Source organism: Triturus cristatus, chromosome 5_2, assembly GCF_964204655.1.
Source record: "Triturus cristatus chromosome 5_2, aTriCri1.1, whole genome shotgun sequence".
NCBI lineage: Eukaryota > Metazoa > Chordata > Amphibia > Caudata > Salamandridae > Triturus > Triturus cristatus.
Window position 1 is genome coordinate 579,544,714 of NC_140588.1, and position 25,411 is coordinate 579,570,124.

At 45.8% G+C, this 25,411-nt stretch overlaps 1 protein-coding gene across 3 annotated transcripts in view; it reads left to right on the forward strand.

Annotated features, from left to right (window-relative positions):
- LOC146829027 (zinc finger protein 777-like) overlaps positions 1-25,411 on the forward strand; it is a 111,025-nt gene that overhangs the window by 66,843 nt on the left and 18,771 nt on the right. For all 3 annotated transcript variants that reach the window (XM_085607660.1, XM_085607659.1, XM_085607661.1), the window contains exon 6: positions 3,595-3,699. In XM_085607660.1, the coding sequence (XP_085463786.1) occupies positions 3,595-3,699 (105 nt within the window). The remainder of the gene's footprint in view (positions 1-3,594; positions 3,700-25,411) is intronic.

Below are 25,411 nucleotides of genomic sequence, written 5' to 3' on the forward strand. Positions count from 1 at the left end.
AACATCCCCGAAAAAACATCTTTACCAAGCAGTTCCACCAGCAGTGTCTCCACAAAACATTTCATTCTGCCCGTCGATGTCGCCTCCGGCAGGCCCGTTATGCGCAAGTTGCACCGACGGGTATGCGCCTCCAGGTCCTCTGTTTTGCCTTGTAATACCTGCATAAGGCGCCCAAGTGCCTTTTGGTCCACATCCAGCGAAGTCTGAGCTTCCTCCACTTCCAAAAGGCGCCGATCTGACTGATCCAGTCTCTCCGCATGCTTATCAATGCTCTCTCCCATACGATCCATCCTGTACGAGAGGGCATCTATTTTGGCCCCGAGGGAGGTGATACCACTCTGCAGCCCTCTCTCCATGGACAGCAGTAGACCCCGAATGTCCTGTTCTTCCTCCGGGGGTGCTGAGGCGCCCCCGGCCAATGCCTCCGCCTGGGCCTGGGTTCTGGGACGACGCTGTTCCAATGTTAGCTTCGACTGGTACTTGTCGGTCTTACCCATCGTGGGTCCGACTGTCGCGTGGCCACGCACTGCGCACCCCAAATGTCAGCCAAGAGCGCTAGCCCGGTAATCTCTACTCGTAGACGATTCCACCAGCACTCACTACCGGCGTGTTCGTCATCTGGGGCCCTGTTGAGGTCCCCACCATCGCAGCGCCGTCAGTAGCCCCATCCGGCACCGTAGGGGCACACCCTCCCAGGTCAGGCCCGCCGTGCCACCCTGCAACTCTCCGCTCTTTCCCGCCTCCTCTACTTTGGTCGAAGACCCAATGTTATAGTGAATTGCGAGGCGCACAGTGGGAGGCCACCCCTCTTAATCGCACCCACACCGCTTGTCTCTCCACCTGCAGTCGTGAGGCACCGCGCCGTGGTGTACTCTCTGCTCGGCGCTCTATGGCTCTGGACGCCGTCCACAGTCTGGGGTTCCACTCGCACTCCCCGTTACTTCTGAACCAGACGTGCAGTCGTGTCTACCTCACGCGGCCCCAGGCTTCCTCTCCGGCACCCGTGCAAGCCTCTATTCAGCACTCCCTTCCGGCCTTCACAGACCACCAGTTAGGTCGCCAGCCATTGCCTCCGCGTCGCTGTGCCCACCACACTTAGCAACGCAGGGTCGCGCGGCCAGCAGTCGAGAGCCCCCCGTCGTGGGCGCGCCGCCACTCGTCTCTCACGCTCCTCCTCGTCACGCCCCCAAGCGAGCACAGCGTTATATCTACAATGGAGGAGCTCCGATCGCCTCATAGGGGTTCACCACATGCCATCAGCAGTGAGAGACGCAGAAATGTCTTTGGGACAGGTGTCGCAATACAGTCTAGCAGAAGCTGTCCTCCAAAGGGGAGACAGAGGGCAAAGCAGTCCCTAAAGTACTGCAGGTTATGGACTGCTCGTAGTAGTTGAAAACAGCAGTCACTTTGGTGCGGGAGGACGGTGCCGCGGCCGTTCTGCGCCGTTCGCAGCAGAGCTATCTTATCAGGGCGGGCTCCGCACTCAGATGCACCTAGCCCCGGCAACTCCGTAAATGGTGACGGTCCCAGCACCCAGAAGACAGGCACAAATGGTCCCGGGCAGAGCGAGATCAAATGGGCGACTCCGCAGTTCGCAAATGCAATTCCTGGCAAGCCCGCGAGTAAACCAGGGCCGCCCCCACTCTCCAGAGCCCGCTCCCGCCGGCTACCACTGCACGGCAGCTGAACTCGCATGCTGTCTGTTAACTGAGGCGGGCCCCGGCCTCCGGGCCTCGTAAGTCTTCCAGGACGCTGAGACTCTCAGCGCATCGGCACAGGAGTGGGACGGCAGCAGCCCCCCTGGCGACGACGCCGCGATCCCCCTTCACAGCGATGACAAAGAAGATCTGACAGCTGGACGACCCTCACGCCTGCGCCCAATCGCAGCGCGGCGGGGGTCCACGTCCCGATGGGGGATTCACCACAGCATTCCGATGGTCCCAGGCAGCAATGTTCGCCGGCCCACAGCTCTCACCGGAGAAGCACGCCTCGGCAAATGCAGGTCCAAGGCTGGCTACAACTATTCCGGGGCGTACAGTGCCCCCCCCCCCTCCTCAGCACCACACAACACCGCTCCGCGCAGCCAGGCCGACGGTAGCCACACAGCGCTCCCTTGCCACAGTGTTCAATGGGGGTGCTCCGATCGCTCCAGCTCGCCGACAGTTTATTGTATGTGCCGCAGACAAGCCACTCTCCGGCTCGGGCCGCAGCAGGGAAAACAGCCCCCCCCAGCGTCACGGCCCGCTCCTCCTCCGATGCCACCAATTTGAGGTTACGCTGCAGCTCACCCCTCCTGGCGTCACTCTCGGTCGCAGGCCGCCGTCTGGAAGGTCAGCAGGACCGGGCCGCCTCCTCACAGCCTCCCTGCCCGCACGCACAGTGACGCAGGGCTGCCGCCGCTCCCACTCGAGGCCGGGGATCAGGGGCCCGACCCCGCCTCCCCAGCCGCCGGTCTCCGCCTCGCTGCCACGGCACACCACTGAACCAGAATCGCATCCGGAGGTAGAACACCAGGCCCCGCGTTCTGCACTATGTTTCAGCTTCAGTATGTAGGCGCGTGGGGCCGGATAATTGTAGGATTGTGTTGTCGCTCGCCGGAACTCCGGGCTCAAGCAGCCATCTTCGCTGCGAGCTAAGCTCCGCCCCAAGAGCACTTGTATATATCATGGTCCTCAAGAGTCTACCAGGTCTTCATTCCAGCCCAGCCACATCTCACTTTTCAGGATCAGAGGCTTCAGTTAAAGAAGGGACGCCCACTAAATTGAAAAATTCAGAACAAAAAAGCGCAAAAACATATCTCTAAAGAAAAGTTTCCTTTACTCCTTTACACCTGCGCCGGCGAATGATTACTCATCTTCAGCATCAACAGACCCGTCTGGTCTTTGCTAGTAACACCGAACTTACTTCCAGAGTTGCCCAACAGGTAAGGACCATATTTCCAGCTGCGCTTGGTCATTTGAACAACCACAGGTAAACCCTCCACAAGCTTCGCTGCTGTGCTGTGAAGTAAACTCCATGGCGCTCCCTTCCTCTCAGCGGTATCTAGGCAGGCCCTGGCATCTGTAGTTGTCTGAAGCACCGGGTGTATTGTCCTGTAACTTGCAACCTGGTCTCTCACTGGTACGCCAGTGTGACAGCACCGCATTCCCCCCGCATTCCACTGCTTTCTCAGTCAGACACCAAGCACCCACGACAGTCTTAGGGTTGGAGCCTCCCCATCCCTGGAACCACAGAGGAGCCCGTTGAGCAGGTATGATGGAGCAAGAAGGGCCGCTGGATCGAGGGATAAGACTGGGGAGACACATACATGTTTTACTCCATGCTAGTACTGGTCGCGCTCACACATCTCTTTAATTTGTCTATTTGGCATGTATGATTTGGCCTGTTACATTCAGCTCTGTTGCTTTGTTAACATGGTTTATTTTGAGAGTCCTGCGGATGAGCCACCTAGAGACTTTTAATCTGCAGCCTAACACAGAGCAAGAAATGTTAGATGTTCTTTGTGATGACAAGGTTGTGCATATTGTAGTAATCCATGTAGGACTTACGTTTAAGAAACTTGCATCTTATCCCTCATGAATTGATGTATTACAGGATATCCAGTTATATCTGCTGATAAACCTCCAAGACGTAAGCGGGAGGATCTGCCGTATCCTATTGATCACTTGGACCCTCAGGAAAGAAGAAGCGTATTAACAGGTACGTGTAGGCGTTTTAAGAGCAAAACATTTATAGTGTTAACATTGTTAAATATCTGTCTACTGCACTATAAAATACACAATCATATACCTGTTATTGTCTGCAATTTAAGCTATTTTTATACAGTCTACTGAAGTCTGTGATGTGTTTCTGGTTCTTGATTTTAGATATAACGAATTAATGCAAATTATGTCCTGGCCTTATTAGCAATGTTAGTTAATGTAATGCAGGAAGCATAGTACTTACGTTTAGATTTCTGCTGTTTCTGCTGAAAACTGTAAAGTATTTTTTAGCTATTATTACTTATGTTGGCACTCTGATACAATTATAATTTGATCAGGGCTTGTTATTCTTATGACAAAACATGCTTTCATGGGGAATACATTTCATAATACTATGCTATGTTCTTGCTGTGTGATTGTTTTTTTTTCCCGTCATGTTCTCTGGTTCGAAAGGGTGTAGTGTGGCTAAGGAAACGAGCATTGGCATAGCCAATAGGTCTCGTCTTTGGGACCTTATAAGTGTTTATCCATGCAACAGTTGATGATGTTGCACCAAGGATATTGTGCTGGATAACTAAACACGTATAAGGTCCCAAAGGCGAGACCTATTGGCTATGCCAATGCTTGTTCCTTCTGTGGTTGTATTGCCTTGTACAGGAACTTCATGCAAAATTAACAGAGCTGTCATTGTAATCTTGTGTGAGTAAGCAAATTACACATCTTGTTTTGATCTACACAATGGTATAAATGAGGACAACTTAGGCAAAACATAAATGGCAATATTTTCTTCTCGGAGTTGGAAGCGCAGATTTTTGACGCTCAGAACCCCCAATTGTGGAAGTCACTCTAGTTTCCAATGATCTGCATTTTTTTTCTTTGATCCTGTCAGCGCACATGATACCAAACTCCATGGTAGGAAAACGCCAACCAACTACAGTGTGGGACATTGTGCATTTCGGGGTGACATCATGCTGAGTCATGAGGACTACACCAATAGTTGATGTCCATACAACTTTATTCAAAAATGCTTCTTTAAGCGTATTCACTTGATGACAGGATGAGGTCCAGCATGTGCATCTAAAATACACTTACTCTTCAAAAGCAGATTTTCAGAGATGGGCGGACTACTAGATATAAAACGTTGGAGACCAGATGTAGGAACAAAAGTCTGTCTAAGCACTGACTGAGCTTTCCTTAGTTTCACTTGAAGTTGCATCATTAGCAACATTCAATCCTTCTTAAAGAAAAGAAGGAAAGTCATAGCTTTCAACCCTTACTAAACAAAAGATTTCTTTATATGATGAATGCTTCCCCCACCAACCCAATAAGTGCTATTGATCACAGTGTGTGGTAATGGTCACACAAACTGATGATCTAGTAGATCATTTTCACTACTGAAAAGAGACAGAGCGTTATCGGCAACGGTACATGATAACATACTTGCCACAGTTATGAGGATATATCTTAGCTAAGTAATTGGCCCTCTCCACTGACCATACATGGGGAATCAAGAAAGGTAAAGAAAATCCTGAAGCAAAAGCTATTGGAAGCTAGATAGTGAAAAAATATTAAAATGACTGAGCTGGGTTTAGTTATACTTTGCAATAGTGAACCAGGAATGGTCTCAGAATTTACCGATGTATGCTCAGAATACAAAGGTGACAATTAAGACAAAAACATATATGAAAACCTACACACTTGCTTTTGCCAGACTCCGGTAAACGTGTTATGTAAGAATTCCACGATTTAGGCTGGTCTGTCTTATAATCACAACAAAGTATTAGCGTATTGCACAATTTTTTGTAAAAAATTAAAATAACATCTACATATTTCCGATTATATTTGCTTTATTAAAACAGGACATATACCAGACAAAAAACATGCATCAAAGGACAGGGCAACGGGGTAAAGAAGATAAACATTAAAAGGGTCTAATAGTAGAATGCTGTCAATTCTTCTGGCACAGAGTGGGTAGATAGGCTAGCAGTGACGGGATAAGATGTCACCCAATTAGTCATCTCTCATCGAAATGAGGCGTGGGGCATGCAGTCAATAAACGGGATCCCGGGGCAGCCAGCTTTCGTATACATTCAGACTCAATAACTGTTGCACTTGTAAGCTCTTTTCATCCAAAGTCCACACGGTGGCGATAACACCTCGCATTATTGATTTGGATGATTCCTGCGTACCTTGTTGCATGAAAGCGAGTTTTTACTGTCTGACTTCCATCCCACCACACGTGTACCAAGGGACTGCCTTCTTTATTATAATCCTGACATGCAATCAATGCTTAGGTACGTGATGTGAGACAGTAATAAAATACACAATGCAAAATATCAAATTAGAAACGTGACGTAACGCAATAACAAAATAAACAACGCAAACATTTGAAAAAAAGCATTGGCCGCGAGAGGCGATCTGTGGTGGGGGAGGGGGAGAAGCGGGAGTTGTGTGCACGCCAAAGTGAAACTGATCGCGATCAGGCGCTGAAAGGTCGCGGCTGCGCGCGCGCGCGTAACCGCAAGCTGGTGGCCGGCAAAAGCCTCTGGTGGCACTTTTAAAAGCCACTCACTAAATGTCTCGCCAGACCAGCGCATGCGCTGGCTCTAGCGAGACCTAAAAAGGGCGGTGAATTTAGAGGAGGTTCGTTCGGAGAGGGACCTTACTCTACTCCAATTATTTCCTTGTGACCTAGCCCCTTAACGGCTCTTCATAGTCCCTCATGGACTTTTTGCTCAGGTTTTAGGTCGAGCCTGAGCCAGTTTGCAAGCGCTGCTCTGGTGATCTGTTGTAGGTACTGTACTTAGAAGAAGCCCCGCCCACATTTATCATTGGCTTGTGTCTTTGCCCTTCATAAATGCTGGCATCTGATTCCTTAATAGGCTTGTTAGTCCCTCCTTTGTACGGCCATGCCGTCATTTGTATCCCCCCATGGCTACTGGCCCCATAACTTGGTTGTTACATGGTAGGTGTACTCTTTTTTTTTTTTTAGTTTCCTGATGTGCTTTACTTTGTTCCCGCCCTCCTCCCGTTGTCTGTGTTCTCCATCCTCCCGCCCCATCCCGTTGTCCGCATTCTCGATCCTCCCGCTCCCCTCCCGTTGTCCATATTCTCCAAATAGATATGCAAACTACAACACACAACACAATCCTGTTCTCCATATTCACTTTCTTCCCACCCCCTCCCCTTGTCTGGGTTAACTTTGTTCCCGCCCCCTTCCATTCTCCATATTCACTTTCTTCCCACCCCCTCCCATTATCTGTGTTAACATTGTTCCCGCCCGATGATTAAGACCACAATAAAGTTGAGAAGTTAAATATTGTGCAACCTTGAGTAATAAAGCTTCGGCCGTTTGCTTCATCATCGGAATGGCCCCACCAGTTTTTGACTCCTCTGCTGAAATGTCTGCTGTGCCCCTTCCTAGCAGCAGCCACGCTCCAAGATCTCCCCTCCTACCAAGACTCCGATTGTTTTAGCTTCGGGGAAGAGGAAGCATTTTTTGTTTTCTTTTCATAGTCGTCTACAAAAGGAAGCAAGATGTATAGAGGGCGGGGAGGGGGAAACAAAGGCGTTGTCCGCGTGCAGTGACAGGCAGTGTGTACTCTGTAGTGCAGAGAAGGGCACTGATCCTGAGGGCAACGGCCAGATGCTAGCTGCCTCCAGACAGTGCTTGTCAGGTAGCGTCACCAGCTACAGCAGCACAAGCAGGGGATGTTAGAAGCCTTTGTTTCTCGTTCACTTCAAACCCTTTCCATCACTTGTGAACCATTAGTGACAACTGGCTTCCCTCAGTCGGACGTGGTGCAGTGGTAGCAAATCACCAGATATTTGTAAGTATTTCAGAAGTATACGCAGGGCTTTAAGTGAGATGAAAAAACTAGGGGGTCTCTCAAAGGGGCGTGGTCAATGTAATTAAGGGCATGGCTTACAAACAGATGAGCTAAAAATCTGTGCCTAGCATAGTGGGCCACCTGACCTGTATTTTGCTGTTTTTGTCATTGCATCCAGATATATGATACAAAAGTAATTTCATACCTACAAGTCAGGACTATTGGCTTTGTCAATGGTTGTTAGTTGCATAGGATAAATAAGCAGCAACTATGGCTTGTTATATATAATATTGAAAAAGCTTCCACTTAAAGCCCTGGTGACACCATGACGATGTTGCTGCTCCTGAGTTTCAAAATGAGAAGGGAAATCCAGAGAGAAAATGACTTTCTCTAAATGATTTCCCTTCACCCACCACGCTCACCTGGCATGACCTCATGCCGTAAATTCTTCACTAATGAGAAGTGAGCAGTGTGAGTATGAGCACATGGATGTGTCTGCTGTAACTGCTGTCCAGAAAAAAAATGGACTGCCTGTGCCAGGGCACAAAACAAAGCCCAATAGGGACCTGTTTCGAGCCCCCCTTCAAAAAACTGCAGGTGCTCAGCAACCGTGAGACCCGGCCCACTTAAAGCCCTGAGTATACGTGTGTGGTGGGCCAGGCTCTGTGGCCGAGTGTGTGCACACGTGTGCATATGCTACCACTAGAGGACGGCGAGCCAACAAATGAACAGGGAGAGCCGAGCCCAGGGTCTGGCTCGGCTCTTAGAGCTCATGTTTCATCCGAGCCATCAAGACGTTTGCTATGCAAGTCCTACAACAAATGTCACATAAAATATCATATCCACTATAATAGGGGTACCCCAATTCAAATGTAGGGAGAGCAATAGGGGAAAAACCCAATGACAAGAAAAAAGTTTTGCTCTACCTGTCTAGATAATAATAAATAGATTAAATCTTTCTGATAAATAACCCTCAAAGTTACTCAGGCTAGACCATTCGAGAGAGAGTACACCAAGTGTATAATTGAAAATTATAATGTTTATTAGTAATTTTGTTGATGCATATAAAAGAAACAGAATATCCAAAAACAATTCAATGTGGTATTTGAAAGGATATGTTCGAGGCATGTGGGCTGCTGAATTCATATCTGTGCATAGATCGCCGCCTAGTGTTGGGTCCGGATGTTTGCACGTTGTTGTCCTGGAAGAGTCTTCGAAGTATCCTGGGATAGGTGACTCCTCCCCTGGACTACAGTGCGCATGGGCATCCTCTCCATCCTCAGATTGTTTTTTTTCCGCCATTGGGTTCGGATGTGCTTATCTTGACTCAAGTTAGGAAAAACTTCCTTTAGTTCGCGTCGGTACTGTTCCCGATCGGTATCGATAGTATCTTTGTTAGTTTACTAACTTCAAGAACAACTTTTTCGCATCTTACCCGACCATCGACCCGACACCGACGATGGAATCGAGGACATCATTCAAGCGGTGTCCTGTATGCAATGCGAAATATCCCCATGTCGACGTCCACCCGGTGTGCAACAAATGCCTTTCACCGGATCACGACGAGTCCACATGTATGGCCTGTGCCCGATTCCGATCCAAGAAGACTCTCCGGAATCGACGAGCAGCGAGACTCGAAGCGCAGCAAGCGGCACCGGCCCCGACCAACATCTTCAGCGCCGAGGACGAAGATGTCGAAGACGTGGAGAACCTACCCTCCAGCCCCGCTTCCGAACACGACTCCGAATCGGAAGACATCGAAGAACGACTCTTTCACAGAGATGAAGCCGACACCGAGGTAGGAGACTACGATGAGGCCTTAGGGGCCGAAGAGAGTAGCTGCGGTGACGAGCAAGGCCTACCCGTACAGACTGAGGATATCCCAGTGCGCCAGTCTATGGCTCCGGTCGAGGGATCGCCTTCGGGCCTTACCCAAGACCTATCCCGCAGTTCTTCGGCCCCGCCCTATGGCCTGGCCTCAGACATTCAGCGGCAGCCAGTACTACCCAAAACGGCTGGTTTCCCTTCTTCGAAACCGAAACCGAAAGCTGTATTGGTTCATCAAAAACCGAAACCAAAAGTGACGCTGGTCGGATCGAAGCCCACCACTCCTTCGACGCCAGCCAAACCCGTCGGCACCGACCGCACCAAACAAGACTTCGGTGCCGAGCTTGCAGCAGCCGACGTCGGCGCCGACACACGGAAACAGACCTTCGGTGCCGCCAAACCTACTCGGCTCCCGGCACCGAAACAATCGGCTCCGGCCACAAAGGTCAAACTGGCTGCTGCGTCTCACACCGCTTCGACAGCACCACCAAAGGCACAATCATCGACGGCGTCGACGGCTACTACCGCTCCTCGACTCGATGACCCAGTGGCGCCGAAGAAGTCCACGCCCGCCTCTACAGAACCGGTCGGCGCCAAAGAACCGATGGCGCTCCAGGTGCGGCCAATTGCTGCGTCCTTGCAACGCATCAAACACAAGGCAGTCCTCCAGGACACGTCAGGCTCCGAGCCGATCAAAGCTCCAACAGCCTCTCCGGCACCGGCCAACATCACTTTTGGCCTACCGCCGTCCACGGCCCCAAAACTGTTCCAAATCAGAACACGTGTAACACTCTCCTGCAGTGACGTCACCATCACACATCATCGACGCCGACACCGGCAGAATGATGCTCCACAAGAGGAGAATAACCTCCGAGCCAGCTTTGGACTCCTACCGGATCCCGCTTAAGAAAAAGCTGCCAGTGGCTTCGGAACCAGTTCTTTACGAACCTCTCCATTCCTCTTACCAAGCTCCACAGTCCTTCTCTCCCACACACTCCGAAACAGACGTTTTGGAGGACAACATAAGTGACCACGTCCCCTACCCCGGAGGGATGGACCCTGAAGGCCAACAGGACCCTGACCAAGCTTGGGATGACCCTGTAGACCCGGGTGCACCTATGGATACACAGGACCCAAAACTATATGGAGCGAAAACATCTCCCACAGAGGACACTGCCGCATTCAACGCCCTCATTGAACGTGCTGCGGCCAATCATGGTGTGCAACTCCACTCTGACACCGTCGAGGACGACTTTCTCATGGATACTTTCGCATCCTCAGAAAGGAATATAAAAACTCTACCCATGTTGAAAGGTGTCCTCAAACCAGCAAAGGACATCTTTAAAGAACCCACCAGGGCAAGAGTAATAAACCCCAGGATCGACAAGAAATACAGACCGGCGCCTGGGGACCCTACCTACATTAGAGGCCAGTTACCTCTGGATTCCATAGTAGTTGCGAATGCTCGCAAAGGGCGCACTCGCAAACGACAGGGGATGCTCCTCCCCCGGACAAAGAGTCCAAGGTGCTAGAGACCTCCGGCAAACGGGTTGCGGCCCAAGCAGCTAACATATGGCGTATTGCCAATACTCAGGCGCTCCTCGCTCGCTACGATCGAGCACACTACGACACATTAGAAACATTACTCCAACATCTCCCTGACCAATTCAAAGAGGGAGCAGAGATCCTCATCAGGGAGGGACAACTCCTCACAAACGCATCCATTAAGTGTGCACTGGATGCCGCAGATACAGCTGCCAGAGCCATAAACACTAGCGTCATGTTGCGAAGACACGCCTGGTTACGAATCTCCGGATTCAAACCTGAGGTACAAAATAACATCCTCAACCAGCCTGTCAACCCCGACTACTTATTCGGGCCAGAGGTTGACACCACCCTAGAGAAAATAAAAAAGGACACAGACACTGCGAAGTCCATGGGGGCTCTCCAAACGCAGTCCTTTCGGAGCGGCTCCTTTCGTCTCCCCGGAAATAGAGGAGCAGGTAGAGGACAAGGGTCACAGCAAACCTACAACAAGGGAAACACACAAAGTTCCTACGATAAAAACACCCGGGGTGGATATCGTGGCTCAAGCACAAAGGGCAGAGGACGCGGATACGGCAACACCAGGTCCTCCCCCAAGAACAAACAGTGACGCCCTCTCCCTTCCTCCCGACCACATAACACCTGTCGGGGGAAGGCTACAGAGGTTCCTGTCCACGTGGGACTCCATCACCACGGACAGGTGGGTCAAAGATATTGTCAAACACGGTTACTGCCTAGAATTAACCTCAACTCCACCCACAATACCTCCAAAGCACCGTCCTATGTCCGCAGAGCACTTAACGCTCTTACAGCAGGAAGTGCTAAGTATGCTACTAAAAGGCGCAATAGAGGTCGTACCCGTCCACGAGCAAGGTACGGGGGTGTACTCCCTGTACTTTTTAATACCGAAAAAGGACGGGTCACTCAGACCTATACTAGACCTGAGACCCCTCAACCGCTACATTCTCTCCGAGCATTTCCACATGCTCACCCTACAGCAAGTCCTCCCGCTGCTCAAGCAGGGAGACTTCCTGGCCACACTGGACCTCAAAGATGCGTATTTCCACATACCCATTCACCCCTCACACAGAAAATACCTCAGGTTCACTGTTCAAGGGCAGCACTACCAGTTCAAAGTTCTTCCCTTCGGCGTAACAACAGCACCCAGAGTTTTCACAAAGTGCCTAGCTACTGTGGCTGCACATCTACGGAGGCAGCACATACACGTCTACCCTTACCTGGACGACTGGCTTGTTCAAGCAAAGTCAGCCCAGCAATGTGCCAGCCACATGTCCCGCACCATTCACCTCCTTCACAGTCTGGGGTTCTCACTAAATTACCCAAAATCACATCTCCAACCCGCACACGTACAACAGTACCTAGGTGCGACCATAGACACTCTGGCGGCCACAGCTCAGCCAAATTTAGTGAGAATCAACAGCATGCAAATGCTGATTTCCAAGTTCAAACCACAACACTCCCTTCCCGCGCGAGTGTTCATGCAGTTGATAGGCATGATGGCCTCCTGCATTTTCATAGTCCCACACGCGAGACTACATATGCGCCCGCTTCAGGAGTGCTTAGCACGTCAATGGAATCAGGCTCACGGACAACTAAAAGACCTAGTGTTGGTGAGCGGTCGGGCATACAACTCTCTGCATTGGTGGAATCCACAAAACCTTTGCAAGGGCCGACCGTTCCAAGAGCCTGTTCCACAGATAATACTGACAGCGGACGCGTCTCTCCAGGGATGGGGAGCTCATGTACTCAACTACACAGTGCAGGGACTATGGACAACACAACAAAAGAAGATGCACATCAACCTTCTAGAACTGATGGCAATCTTCCTGGCTATGAAAGCATTCAAAGTACACTTGTGCAACAAAGTCGTGTTGATCCGGACGGACAACATGACCGCCATGTACTACATACAGAAGCAGGGAGGAACACACTCTCCACAGTTGTCTCATCTGGCTCAGAGCATGTGGAAGTGGGCCATTCAGAGGAACATGTTCCTCATGGCGGAACACCTCCCCGGCAAGGACAACCAGATGGCGGATCTGCTCAGCAGACACAGCCACCAGATGCACGAGTGGGAGTTACACCCATCAGTACTCCAACCGTACTTCCAGCAATGGGGTCATCCAGAGATAGACCTATTCGCCACAAGCGAAAACGCAAAATGCCAAAGCTTTGCCGCCAGGTTCCCACATCCACAGTCGCAGGGCAATGCGATATGGATGAACTGGTCCGGCAGATTTGCGTACGTTTTTCCCCCAGCACCGTTGATACCGCTGGTGGCTCGCAAACTCAGACAACACTCACTGACACTCGTCCTGGTTGCTCCAACGTGGGCACGCCAGCCATGGTACACCACTTTTCTCGAACTTTCCGTGGTGCCGCATCAAAGGCTGCGGATCAAACCCGCGCATTTGACGCAGAACCATGGAGAGATTCAGCACCCAGATCCGCAACAGCTGAACCTGGCAATCTGGCTCCTGAAGTCCTAGAGTTTGGCTACCTAAACCTGCCACCTGACTGTATGGACATCATTAAGGAAGCTAGAAGACCCACTACCAGAGCTTGCTATGCAGCCAAATGGAAAAGGTTCGTCATTTATTGCAATAATAATGACATTAACCCACTATACGCACCCATCCAAAACATAATTTGTCACCTCTTACACCTATACCGATGCAATCTGGTGTACACCTCTATACGTGTCCATTTGACCGCAATATCAGCCTATCTCCAGAACAGGCAGCACCTCTCTTTATTCAGAGTGCCTGCCATCAAAGCATTCCTGGAAGGACTCAAACGAGTAATTCCTCCAAGACACCCACCGGCTCCGATGTGGAACCTCAACTTGGTCCTCACACGCCTGATGGGTCCACCCTTTGAACCTCTACACTCATGCGAGATTCAATTCCTTACCTGGAAAGTAGCTTTCCTAGTAGCGATCACTTCTTTAAGAAGAGTTAGTGAACTCCAGGCACTAACCGTTCAAGAGCCATTCATACAGGTTCACGCCAACAGGGTCGTACTACGTACCAACCCCAAATTCATGCCCAAGGTGATATCGCAGTTCCACATGAATCAAACTATTGAACTGCCTGTTTTCTTTCAAAACCCACAAACTGTCGCAGAAAGAGCACTCCATACACTAGATGTGAAGAGAGCCCTCATGTACTATATCGACAGGACTAAGATCTTTAGGAAGACTAAACAACTTTTCGTTGCCTTTGCCCCACACCACAAAGGTAACGCTATCTCCAAAGCAGGTATAGCCAGATGGATCGTTAAATGTATTCAAATTTGCTATCAAAAGGCTAAACGCACATTAACGATTCCCCCACGAGCCCACTCAACACGTAAGTTAGGGGCCTCCATGGCTTTCCTGGGAAACATCCCTGTGCATGATATATGTAGAGCAGCCACCTGGTCCACTACACACACATTTACCAAACACTATTGTGTAGTGGCAGCTGTAGGACAGGCTGTTCTCAAAACTCTTTTTCAGACCGCTGCAGCTGGCACTGGTAGCCGCCGCTAATAGGAGGTACTGCTATGTATTCTATACACAGATATGAATTCAGCAGCCCACATGCCTCGAACTGAATATGCTACTTACCAGTATGCATCTGTTCTTGGCATGTAGGGCTGCTGACATTCATATCGCCCTCCCTCCTCCCCGGCGCCTGTAGCAGCTCTCAGAATTACTGTAAGCATGGTCATCACTTTCTGTATCTACTCCATCACTGCCACAATGGCGAAAAACAATCTGAGGATGGAGAGGATGCCCATGCGCACTGTAGTCCAGGGGAGAAGTCCCCTATCCCAGGATACTTCGAAGACTCTTCCAGGACAACAACGTGCAAACATCCGGACCCAACACTAGGCGGCGATCTATGCACAGATATGAATGTCAGCAGCCCTACATGCCAAGAACAGATGCATACTGGTAAGTAGCATATTCATTACAAAATCTAGAGCTGGCCCCATCAGGAGAATCAAAGGGGTATAAAAATAATCATATCACATTCATACTAACCAGGCAAAACATTCAACCTTACACAGCCAAAAGTTAAACTACACCTTCATATTCACCACATTTAAAATATACACACAGAAATACTCTCCGCAAGTAGTTGGTATACACTGTTAGGGTGATGGAAACAACTAAACAGTACAGTAGGACACGCCAACGCGCGTTTCGGTGCAATCACCCAGAAATGTGGGTGCCACCTTCTTCCGGGCGTGAATTTTATGAGTTTCTGTTGTCCGAGGGGCCTAGACTAAATCCTATTGTAGACCAGTGAAGTTGTCATGGACACCCAGGGTCGATACTAGATGGGTCCAAAATATCTAAAAACTGGTTAACGATTTGGAGGTAAATGAGAATGAACAACGCCAACAACGATGATAACAGATTAAGGGTGGCAGAGATTCTGTATAGAAAGCAAGTAGCTTCTTTAAATCATTTCAAACTTTAGGTCTTTGCATAAGCATAGAAAGATGGCCGATCAAGATTCTTGTGGCGAAGAAAATGGAAACAGCGTTGCAATGATTCCCAGTAAACACTGTGATTCGTCAGTTTTATCGTGGCGATGTTTCTGATGTGAACATTCGCGACGGAGGCTGCAGATAAGCCGTGGAGATAACGTCTTCTCAGGAAGGAAGTAACCGATACAATTATACACTTGGTCTACATAAAATATCATAGTCTCTTCAAAATAGTGTATTTCTTTAACATGTACAACCTTTTCTTTTAACACGTCACATTATATCACAGCTTTTAAACATGAATTTAGAACCATTTCTGACCCAGCCCCCACCATGGCCACAGTGCCATAACACAAGGTCACATAAAGCAGGACTTTCTGAGCCATCGATACTGTCCCGGCCCTTCCAGTATATCTGACGCAGTATTATGGAACTTTTTAATTTTACTAAAAGGCACCATATTAATCGTCTTTACTGCGGCAGTCAGCTGCATATTAAACAGGACTTCCCCAGCCAATCGCCGAGCCATTCCTGTCTTTACAATGCAGTAACGTGGCATCTACTGCTTTTGGCGGCATTTTTAGGGGAGAGAGATTGTTTAGGTTTGTGAGTCCACCAATGTGCTGTTCATATCTTTTTGGCCGTGTTAAATTGGATTATTTTATGGATTGGATTAAGCGTGTGCAGTTTACACATGCTTTAGTTTGAAACTTCTTGATTTTTAGAACATGTTATAAAAATGAAATGGGCTAGTGGTAGTCAGCTGCAGGTAAATCAGGACTTGCTGTGCCATTGACTTCCAGTATATATGTCGCAGTAACGAGGAATTTCTTATTTTTATTAAAAAGCATCAAAAGCATCATGTTTTTCACCTTTTACAGTGGCAGTGAGCTGCACCTCAAGTACGACTTGCCATGCTATTAACACTGTCTCAGCCCTTTCCAATATTGTAGGATGGTATCTCCTTTTATTTTTTTAAAAGCCACCTTATTTTTTTCGTATTTCTCAGTGGCAATGAGCTGCATATTAAGCAGGACTTCCTGTGCTACTGACACTGTGCCAGCTCTTCCAGTATGTCTGATGCAGTATTATGGAATTTTTTTATTTAACTTAAAGGCACCATATTTTTTGCCTCTTACAGCGGCAGAATAAATTGGGGGTTCGGTTTGAAAAAGAAAGGCAGCTTTAATAACACAAGCATTTGCAATGCAATAGGTCTCGCATTTGTTAGAGTTTAAGCTATTAGCATTGTAAATGTCAACGGCTTTTATTTATGTTTTAAAAACCAAAACATAAATAAAAGGCATTGTCATTTACAATGCCAATAGCTCAAACTTGCGTAAATGCGAGACCTATGCGAGACCTGATGCATCGCAAATGCTTGTTTGCAGTAGCAGCTACCAATAATAAGTTCACCTTTAATATGCCCGAGAGTTCAGAGTTTTCTCCACTGGGAACGCTACAATGTTGTGGGCTAGCTAATGACTACAACTTGGTTGACATTGAAACCTTTTTAATGCGGTTTATCTTATTGTACACTGAAAAGATATTCATCACTAGTGTTTGTACATGCACTCGAAAGGCTTCAGGACCCCAGCATGTGCATAAAAAGGCACCGTTGACACCGATACCTTAGCAGCACAAGATTTCTCATCCTTGAAGAACTGCCTTTACATGTTGTCCAAAATGTATCCCTTTCCAAACCATATGTACATGTTGCTGAGGAGTAGGCACCTTAGTTGAAGAGGGTCTTAATAGTTGGCAGTGTGCGTCTTTGGTTAGTGCAGTGGTCCCAGAAACCATTAAGCGAGGACCTGAAAATAATGTGCCAAAAACAGTGTTAAGGAACACTGACTTCTACCACCTTTGTTCCATCTGACTACAGGGTCTTCACTTTGATAGTTGACATGTAGTAGTTCTGAAAACTAGCATTGTGTCTTACTGAATTGTATTGACTTAGGAGGCATTCTTCTCGTGTAATGTAAATTGAAAAAGAAACATTAAGTTTCCACTGTTCCCGAGACACCACCTGCACATATTCAATGTTTTTAACTGCAGATCTCAAACAAAACATGCAATAATGCATGACTAAATCCCCGAGTACCAAATGCAAGCTTCTCAAGGAGCCCAGCTAGGGGCAGCTCTGCTTGGTGAGACACTTCATACACCTGCGATAACAGTCTGGACGTTTTGCACTCAAACACACAGAGATGATAATACTATGCTGATCTAGGGCCATCACATCCTTTTTTGTATCTATAATTGCCTGGAAGATGGTCTGACTTTAGAAATCTTTAGTTCACAAAGTCACCCACAAAAGAACTGAATGGAAAAGACTGCTGAATCATTCTGAGGATGTCGGATCCTGCTTCTAAGTATTGACCTTTTCATGTTTTTCGCTGTAAGTATTTGTCATGATGATTCGAGGGCATGACTTCTGTCGTGGGCATTAACTTCAACCTTTTTAATGAGAACTGAATTCTGTCTGTCTTTGTGAGTTAGATAAATTTCTTCAGCGAGCTAAACCACAATAGCATACAATTCTGACCCTGCTCTAGGCCGAGCCTCTAAATCCTTCCAGCAAAATGGATCCTTTTTAACACATTCAACATTTTTTAAAGGCATAGACTGTAATAGACCCTGAAGAGAAATCAATTCCTTGTTTTGCTGTTCTCCCTCCTCCCCCATTTTCATCCTGGAATTATAGTTTTTTGGCTCTTGTACACTGCTTAAGTGGATATACATTTCCCTATAAATAGCCATTATTTTACACTAGTAAAGGGCGACTTCTCTAATTAGCATTCCTACCAGCCTACCGGGTAGGTAAAAATCAGTTCACTAACTTCTCACATCAACACACACCTTAACCCACAGTCATGTAGGCCTACATGCTGGCTTAGGGATTATACCTTCCATTAATCTCATAGTGGGATATGGTTGGTTCTCCATTAACCTTATAGATCACTAAGTTCACTTCTCATTTTAACAGCTTTTTTCAAAACTCAGAGTTGGTTTCACCACATTTGATCCAAAATTGAATTGAGGAACCTGGGACCCCTTTCATAAATTAATGTGAAAGGGGTCCTGGATAGGTTTCTAATATGAAAACTCTACCCTGGGACCATCTCCATGACAGCTTTTCTGAGTAGCTCAAGGTAGCTTGTTTTGTCTTTCTTCTTTAGTTAGCAGACTGCTATCAACTTTCTACTTTTACGACTTTTTGTTCAACCAGTTCCAACATTCATTGATGTCACATAATAATTTGTTTAACTATAATGATTCATTCAAAACACATTTTGAGTATTCATTCCCCTGCACTACCCCTCTGTGTGCTATAAAATGCTATAATGGTTCCTATCTTCTGATCCTCCTGCAAAAAGAAAAGCAAATACTCAAATACTACCACAGGATAACTACACCCTGCATAATTTACTAGACTGGTAACTGACACTAGGATATGTGTATCATCTGTCAATACAGAACCTGACCTTGTGGACACGTATTGTTCTCTTCATATTACATAGGTCTTCGAGAACAGTAAATACCAGTATAACCATTGTATGTCACCACATGAAACTTTCTTGCTAAAAGTGCTTCTCTACAAACTTAATATGAGGTTTACATTGAATAGAATAAATCAAATAGTCTTCATGTCATCATTCTATTTGTTGCATAAATCAAATTAAATGTTTTACGTGTATATATTATAAATGGAGAACATTGCTGATCATCATATGATTTTAAAAGTTCCAAAAAGTTGTTGGGACTCACTGGTAGGACGCAAGGTGATTTTTGGTGGCTCGTGAATGTCCTGGTCTATATGTAAGTAATTACAATGATTAGCCCTGTTGGTGCACCAGTGCAAAGGTGCTGAACAATGTTGCAAAGTCCAGTTTTCAAACAACCACTTGGAAGTATTCCCAAGCAAGTCTCCAGGTGTACCTTCCAATATTTGTTGCTGCTGTTATTTTATTTCACAAATCCATTTTAACAGAGAATGTGCTCACTATATAGATCATAAACAACACTGCCACAAGAAATATGGATGCGGCCTAACGGCCGGAGCTGCCAACTTTGGATCTGGAGAACCAGGTTCTTGTCCCAGCGCTGGCTGAACATCTTTTTATTCTGGGCAAATCACTTAATATCATGTGCTTATAAAAAATGAATCCGGCCTTCTGTAATGTAATCTGATGCCTATGTAAATGCTACTATATATATATATATATATATATATATATATGTATATTATCTACTGGCCATCGCCAGTAGATAGTTATAGTTAGGACCGTGTTTCCATAGGAAATCTGAAAATTCAATTTTGAATAACTTTGGCGCCGGTTGACGAATCCTCGCGAAATTTTCAAAACTAATGGGGCGCTCCGCTCAGCTCCTACCCTGAAAGTCTTGGGGCGATTCGTCAAGTGGGGGCCGAGAAAAAAGGGGGGTCCCAAAATGCGTTTTCCCCATGCATTTTCCCATAGGAACTTTAGTCGAAGGTACAGCCCGAACGGCTGAACAGAATTACTTGAAATTTGGCAGAGAGGTAGTCCTCAGGTCAGGGAAGTGCCTTTTGCAGGTCTGGTGTCAATCTGTTCAGTAGTTCCTGAGAAAATAGCATTTAAAAGCATATAAATATCTATAAGCGCGTACCGTGCACGCACCGTGCGAGTACTGTGCGAGCAACCTAACGTGCGCGAGCGTAATTCTGATTGGTGGTTACATGTTAGTCAACGTTCGAATCGGTCGAAATCAGGAAGTGTCGGCCGCCATTTTGTTTGTTTTCAGTGCGAGAGTGAAAAAGGAAGGTGGCGAACGTGAAAAGGGGGCAGGGTAGAGAGTTCCTGACCCCTAGCCTTTGTCAGGGGGTCCCTTAAGGACCCCGAAGGCAGAAAAAAAAAGTTTTTTTTTTTTTTTTAAATAGCGGGAGTGCGCGCACCGTGCGCGCACAGTGTAAAACCCCCAAAAAAAAAAATTTAATACGAAGTTTATTGTAAAATAAATATATAAAAAAATAATAATACATACATAACTTAGCATTTAAAAAACCGTACAAATTCACTGAAAAAACCATAGGTTTCATACACGTTATAGTTAGGAATTAGCATTTAAAAAACCTTGCAAATTCACTTAAAAACCATAGGTTTCACACATGTTATAGTTAGGTGGATATTTCACTCGTAAAAAACCAATGAAATTCCTCCGTTATAGTTAGTTCAGATAACTATAACTCGCGCGACCGCCACTCTATCACAAGGATGATGTCATCAGTGATGTCATGAGTGATGTCACTGACCATGTCATGAGTGATGTAATATATGACGTCATCAGCAGTGCATTGCGGGCGCGCGAGTTATAGTTATCTGAACTAACTATAACGGGGGAATTTCATTGTTTTTTTACGAGTGAAATATCCACCTAACTATAACATGTGTGAAACCTATGGTTTTTTAAGTGAATATATATATGTATATATATATATATATATATATTCACTGAAAAAACCATAGGTTCCAGGCACGTTATAGTTAGGAATTAGCATTTAAAAAACCTTAAAAATTCTCTGAAAAAAACATAGGTTTCAGGGGCGTTATAGTTAGTTGGACATTTCACTCGTACAAAACCAGAGAAATTCTGCCGTTATAGTTAGTTCAGCTAACTATAACTCGTGCACCCGCAATGCACTTCTGATTATGTCACATATTACATCATTCATGACATGATCAGTGACATCACTGATGACATCTCAAATGACATCGCTGATGACATCATCCAGTGACTGTGTGTTTCTGTAAAGTTTAAATATGTTTTATATATATATGCCAAGGTGTATTGAAGAATGAGTGGTGTATAAGTGTGTGGATGGAGGAGTTTGTAGGTTCGTGACTGATTGTATAAGTGAGTGATTAAACGTGTCTTACTGAATGCATGGGTTAGTGACTAAACGGTGTGAATGTCTGTATCATTCTGTCTGTTGTTGTGTAAGCTGCTGCATGGTTTGGTCAGTAGCTACATGAGTATCTATATGGGCTAATGATTGGTTGCCTGAGTATTTGTATGGGTGCCTGAGTGTGGATGGGTGGGAGATGTGTGACTCTGTACATAGATGACGAATCACCCCGAAACTTTCAAGACAGGAGCTGACCGGAGAGCCCCACTAGTTTTAAAGGTTTCGCGAAGATTCGTCAAACGGCGCCAAAGTTATCGGGAAAACAAAAAACGCTTTTCCTATGGAAAGTAGGTCCTAACTATAACTACCTACTGGCGACCGCCAGTGGGTAATATGTATACATATATGTGTGTGTAACATACTGTCGGTCGCCGGTAGGTAGTTATAGTTAGGATCTTGTTTCTATTCAAAAACTTTTTTTCTTTTGCCAATATTTTTGGTGCTGTTTAATGAATCTTCGCGATATTTTCAATAATGATGACCCACTCACTTCAGCTATTTTTAAGAAATGCGTTTGTGCTTTTACCAATTGCTCTTCTTTCGTTCACCACTTTTTCATTTTGCCCCTTTTGAGTCTCGGTTCTGCATAGATACTGTACTTGCTTCAGTTCCTTTTCCCCTCCTAGCTTTTGTGTGCAATCTGTCTGTAATGATGCAGATCTTGTTCTGTAAAAAAAAACAAAAAAAAAAAAAACACATTTGAATTTTTTTTGTAGCCAATGTACCAGCTACTTTACTACTGGCTTACACATATTACAAAAATCGTTTTTATTTTATGGAGCAGTTTTAAATCTACAAATCAGCCTACCTACATAACGACAAGCTCTTACTTCAATGTACCAATCACAAACCATAACACAAAACTTAATTTATTACTTACCTTTTAATACCGCAACCCTGACGCATTTCGAGAAATTCTCTTTATCAAAGGGTAATTGCAGTCCAAAGCGCAAGTTTGGCAACACCTTTCCATTTAAAACCATATCGTGAGTCCTGATTGGACGCCTCTAAATGAGATAATCACGTTGCTTTCTGGGAGGTGAAGTCCGAAAAATATGTCCCCAGATGGTTGCGCTCACAATTACCCTTATTTTTCACCCCACTGCACAGATCACCCCCAAACTTTCCATTCCATGACAACCAGAACCTACCTTGACACTTTTTGGGGGGAGATTTCATGAAGATTGGTCAAACAACGCTAAAGTTATAGCCAAGTCAAAACATGCTTTTCCTATGGAAACTAGGTCCTAACTATAACTACCTGCTGGTGACCGCCAGTAGGTGATATATATATATATAATTTTTTTTTTTCACTGAAAAAAACAAAACCAAAGGTTACAGGGATGTTCTAGTTAGGCTGACATTTCACTCCTACAAAACCAGAGAAATTCAGCAGTTATATTTAGCTCAGCTAACTATAACTCGTGCCCCCCGCAATGCACTGCTGATCACCTCACATATTACATCACTCTTGACATGGTCAGTGACATCACTGACAATCTCAAATTACATCACTTATGATTCAGTGACTATTAGTGTTAAATATATATATCAAGGTGTAGTGATGAATCAGTTGGTGTTTGAGTGCCTGTATCGATGATTCAGTAGGTGCGTGACTAACTGTATAAGTGAGTTATTAGGTGTCTCTGTGAATTTATCGGTCACTGACTAGGTTGTCTGAACGTGTGTATCAGTTTGTCAGATGGTGCTTAAGTGGCTGTATGGGTTGGTGAGTGGGTACATGAGTGCATGTATGGTTGATTGGTCGGTTGTCTGAGTACTTCTGTGGGTGTATGAGTGTCTGGGTGGGTGAGAGGTCTGAGAGTGCCTGCATGGACAAGTGAGTAGGTAATTCAATGGGTGTATGGGTTAGTGAGTGTGTGTATGGCTGTGTCGGTGAGTAAATGGAGGTATCAGTGGTATATGGCTGAGTAAGTAGATATGTGATAGGCAGTATAGGCAGACCCCCCAGGATTTTGCGGCATGGATTAGGAAATTTAGCGGCACAAATATGGAAATTTAGCGGCACAAATATATAAATTAAGCTGCATTTTTGCGGCACTTTATTTTACTCATAATCATGAATTTTCCGCCTAAAATCAATGGAAACTGTTTTAGCAGAGCATTCCACTTTGAAATAGGCATGTTTAAAGTGCCTGCAGCTTTATGGAAGCACAGCTCCAGTCCTAACCTCGTAGGAGGGAGCTGTATTTCTAAATGTAATTTTTTAAGTAGACCGCTCTGAGTGGAGTCTAGTTTCCATGGGTTCATCCAAAGCAGTCTAGGACCCTCACCTAGCCTCAGAGGACTCTCCAAACCCAAACAGGAATCTTCTGATCCGTGGCTTACATTCCTTCCTATGACTCCGTCCCAGTGTTCATTACGGCCATTTTGTAAGATTATTACATAAGTTACGGCCACCTCTAAGGTGCCTGCACATAGTACAGGAAACAGAAGCTCTGCGGTATTCAAAAATGTCATTCTCAGGGTAATATAACAAAGAACTTGGCAAAGAAGCTGAAATATGAAAGGACATCTTTATTAAACTCAAATGAGTGAGGCTACGTCGCCTAGGAGCACCTAAAGCAACTGAATGAGGCAGCCTCCAGAATGGTCTTAGCTCAGACCTTTTATACCATTTATTATGCCCTAGGCATACAAGGGAGTTGTACCAGTCACATTCCTAAACAAATGAAAAAGCTAGAGAGGCAACATTATAATTACAGGGTTTCATAAAGGTTACAGTTGACAAAGGTAAAAAGCCGGACAAAACCAACATTCTTCTTTAGACAAGCTGGATAAACCCATAATAAAAATGGTCACCTCCCCATCGTAAATAGACCATAAAAGCACGAACAGAAACAGATGAGAGGCAGGATAAGGGGTGTGTATGTGCATACCAAACTTTACAATCTCCTGTTCTTTGATCTCTATCTGACCAGCTGCCTAACAAGGAACTGGCTCAACGAGGTCAGCTTCAGGCAACAGGGTCAGTTCACTCAGGTCATTCAAAAGTCAGCTAAAGTCATCAGCCTATATGAGGGCAACCACAAAATGGCTGCTATGCACAAAATGGAACCCATGGTTCAGAACGAAATCTCCAAATACACAGTGAATCCATCGGTGTAACATGACGAAAACACTCATGCATACCGCACTCATCATTTGCGGTTCGCTGATACCAAAATCGTCATGATACGACGATGTTTATAATACGGGTCCAGAATTTTCAGTACCACAGACCCTCCTTTTGCCCTTACATAGGCAAATAACCTAAACTCATGTCAGTCTGAATCCAGGTCTATATTCATCAGATCATCAAGATGTTGCTGGAGCATAATCCTATTACTTAGCAACTCTCTCGGGACACGTCTCCTTACACATGTAGTAGCACTAAGGCCACATATGGCAGGACAAAATAAGGAATACCTCTATCTGTAGTAGGTGGCATAATATCACACACCCAACAATTAGTGATGTCCACTACTAACTAGTGTTGATGCAGAAGCTGTACAAAAGAATTGCTTACGAATTCTGATCTTCTAACCTGCTCATGTTCAGGAAAAGGGTGAAAAGAGTGCAAAGAAACAGTAGTAGGAAAAGACATAGGTTGGGAAGCGGGTGCAGAAGTCAATTGACTAGAGAAAAACAATCCCACCCATAAATGACGTCATGTTTAAAAAAAAAAAAACACTAGAAAACACGTTAAGAACATATAGACAACGGGAGAAAGTAGTGACCACTATTACAAATGAAATAATAATTTTTCACAACCCTAAGCAAAAATTATCTAGTAACATTTTTAGGGCTCCTATGCATTTCAGTAATTTTTGTATGTTCAGGTGAAACAGTGGTGACCCTCATCAATGCTCTAAGGTGAAAAGGGGGTACTCTTTCCACAGAGAATGGACTTTATTCTGCTTTTACTAAACAGAATAGTACTTTAAAACAATGCCAGCAAAACAATCAGTCTCCTAACACCTAGTCTATACAATCACACGGAAACCTCTTGTGAAACCAACTATGCCCAGAATGCGTTCAAAAAACCTCTCTGG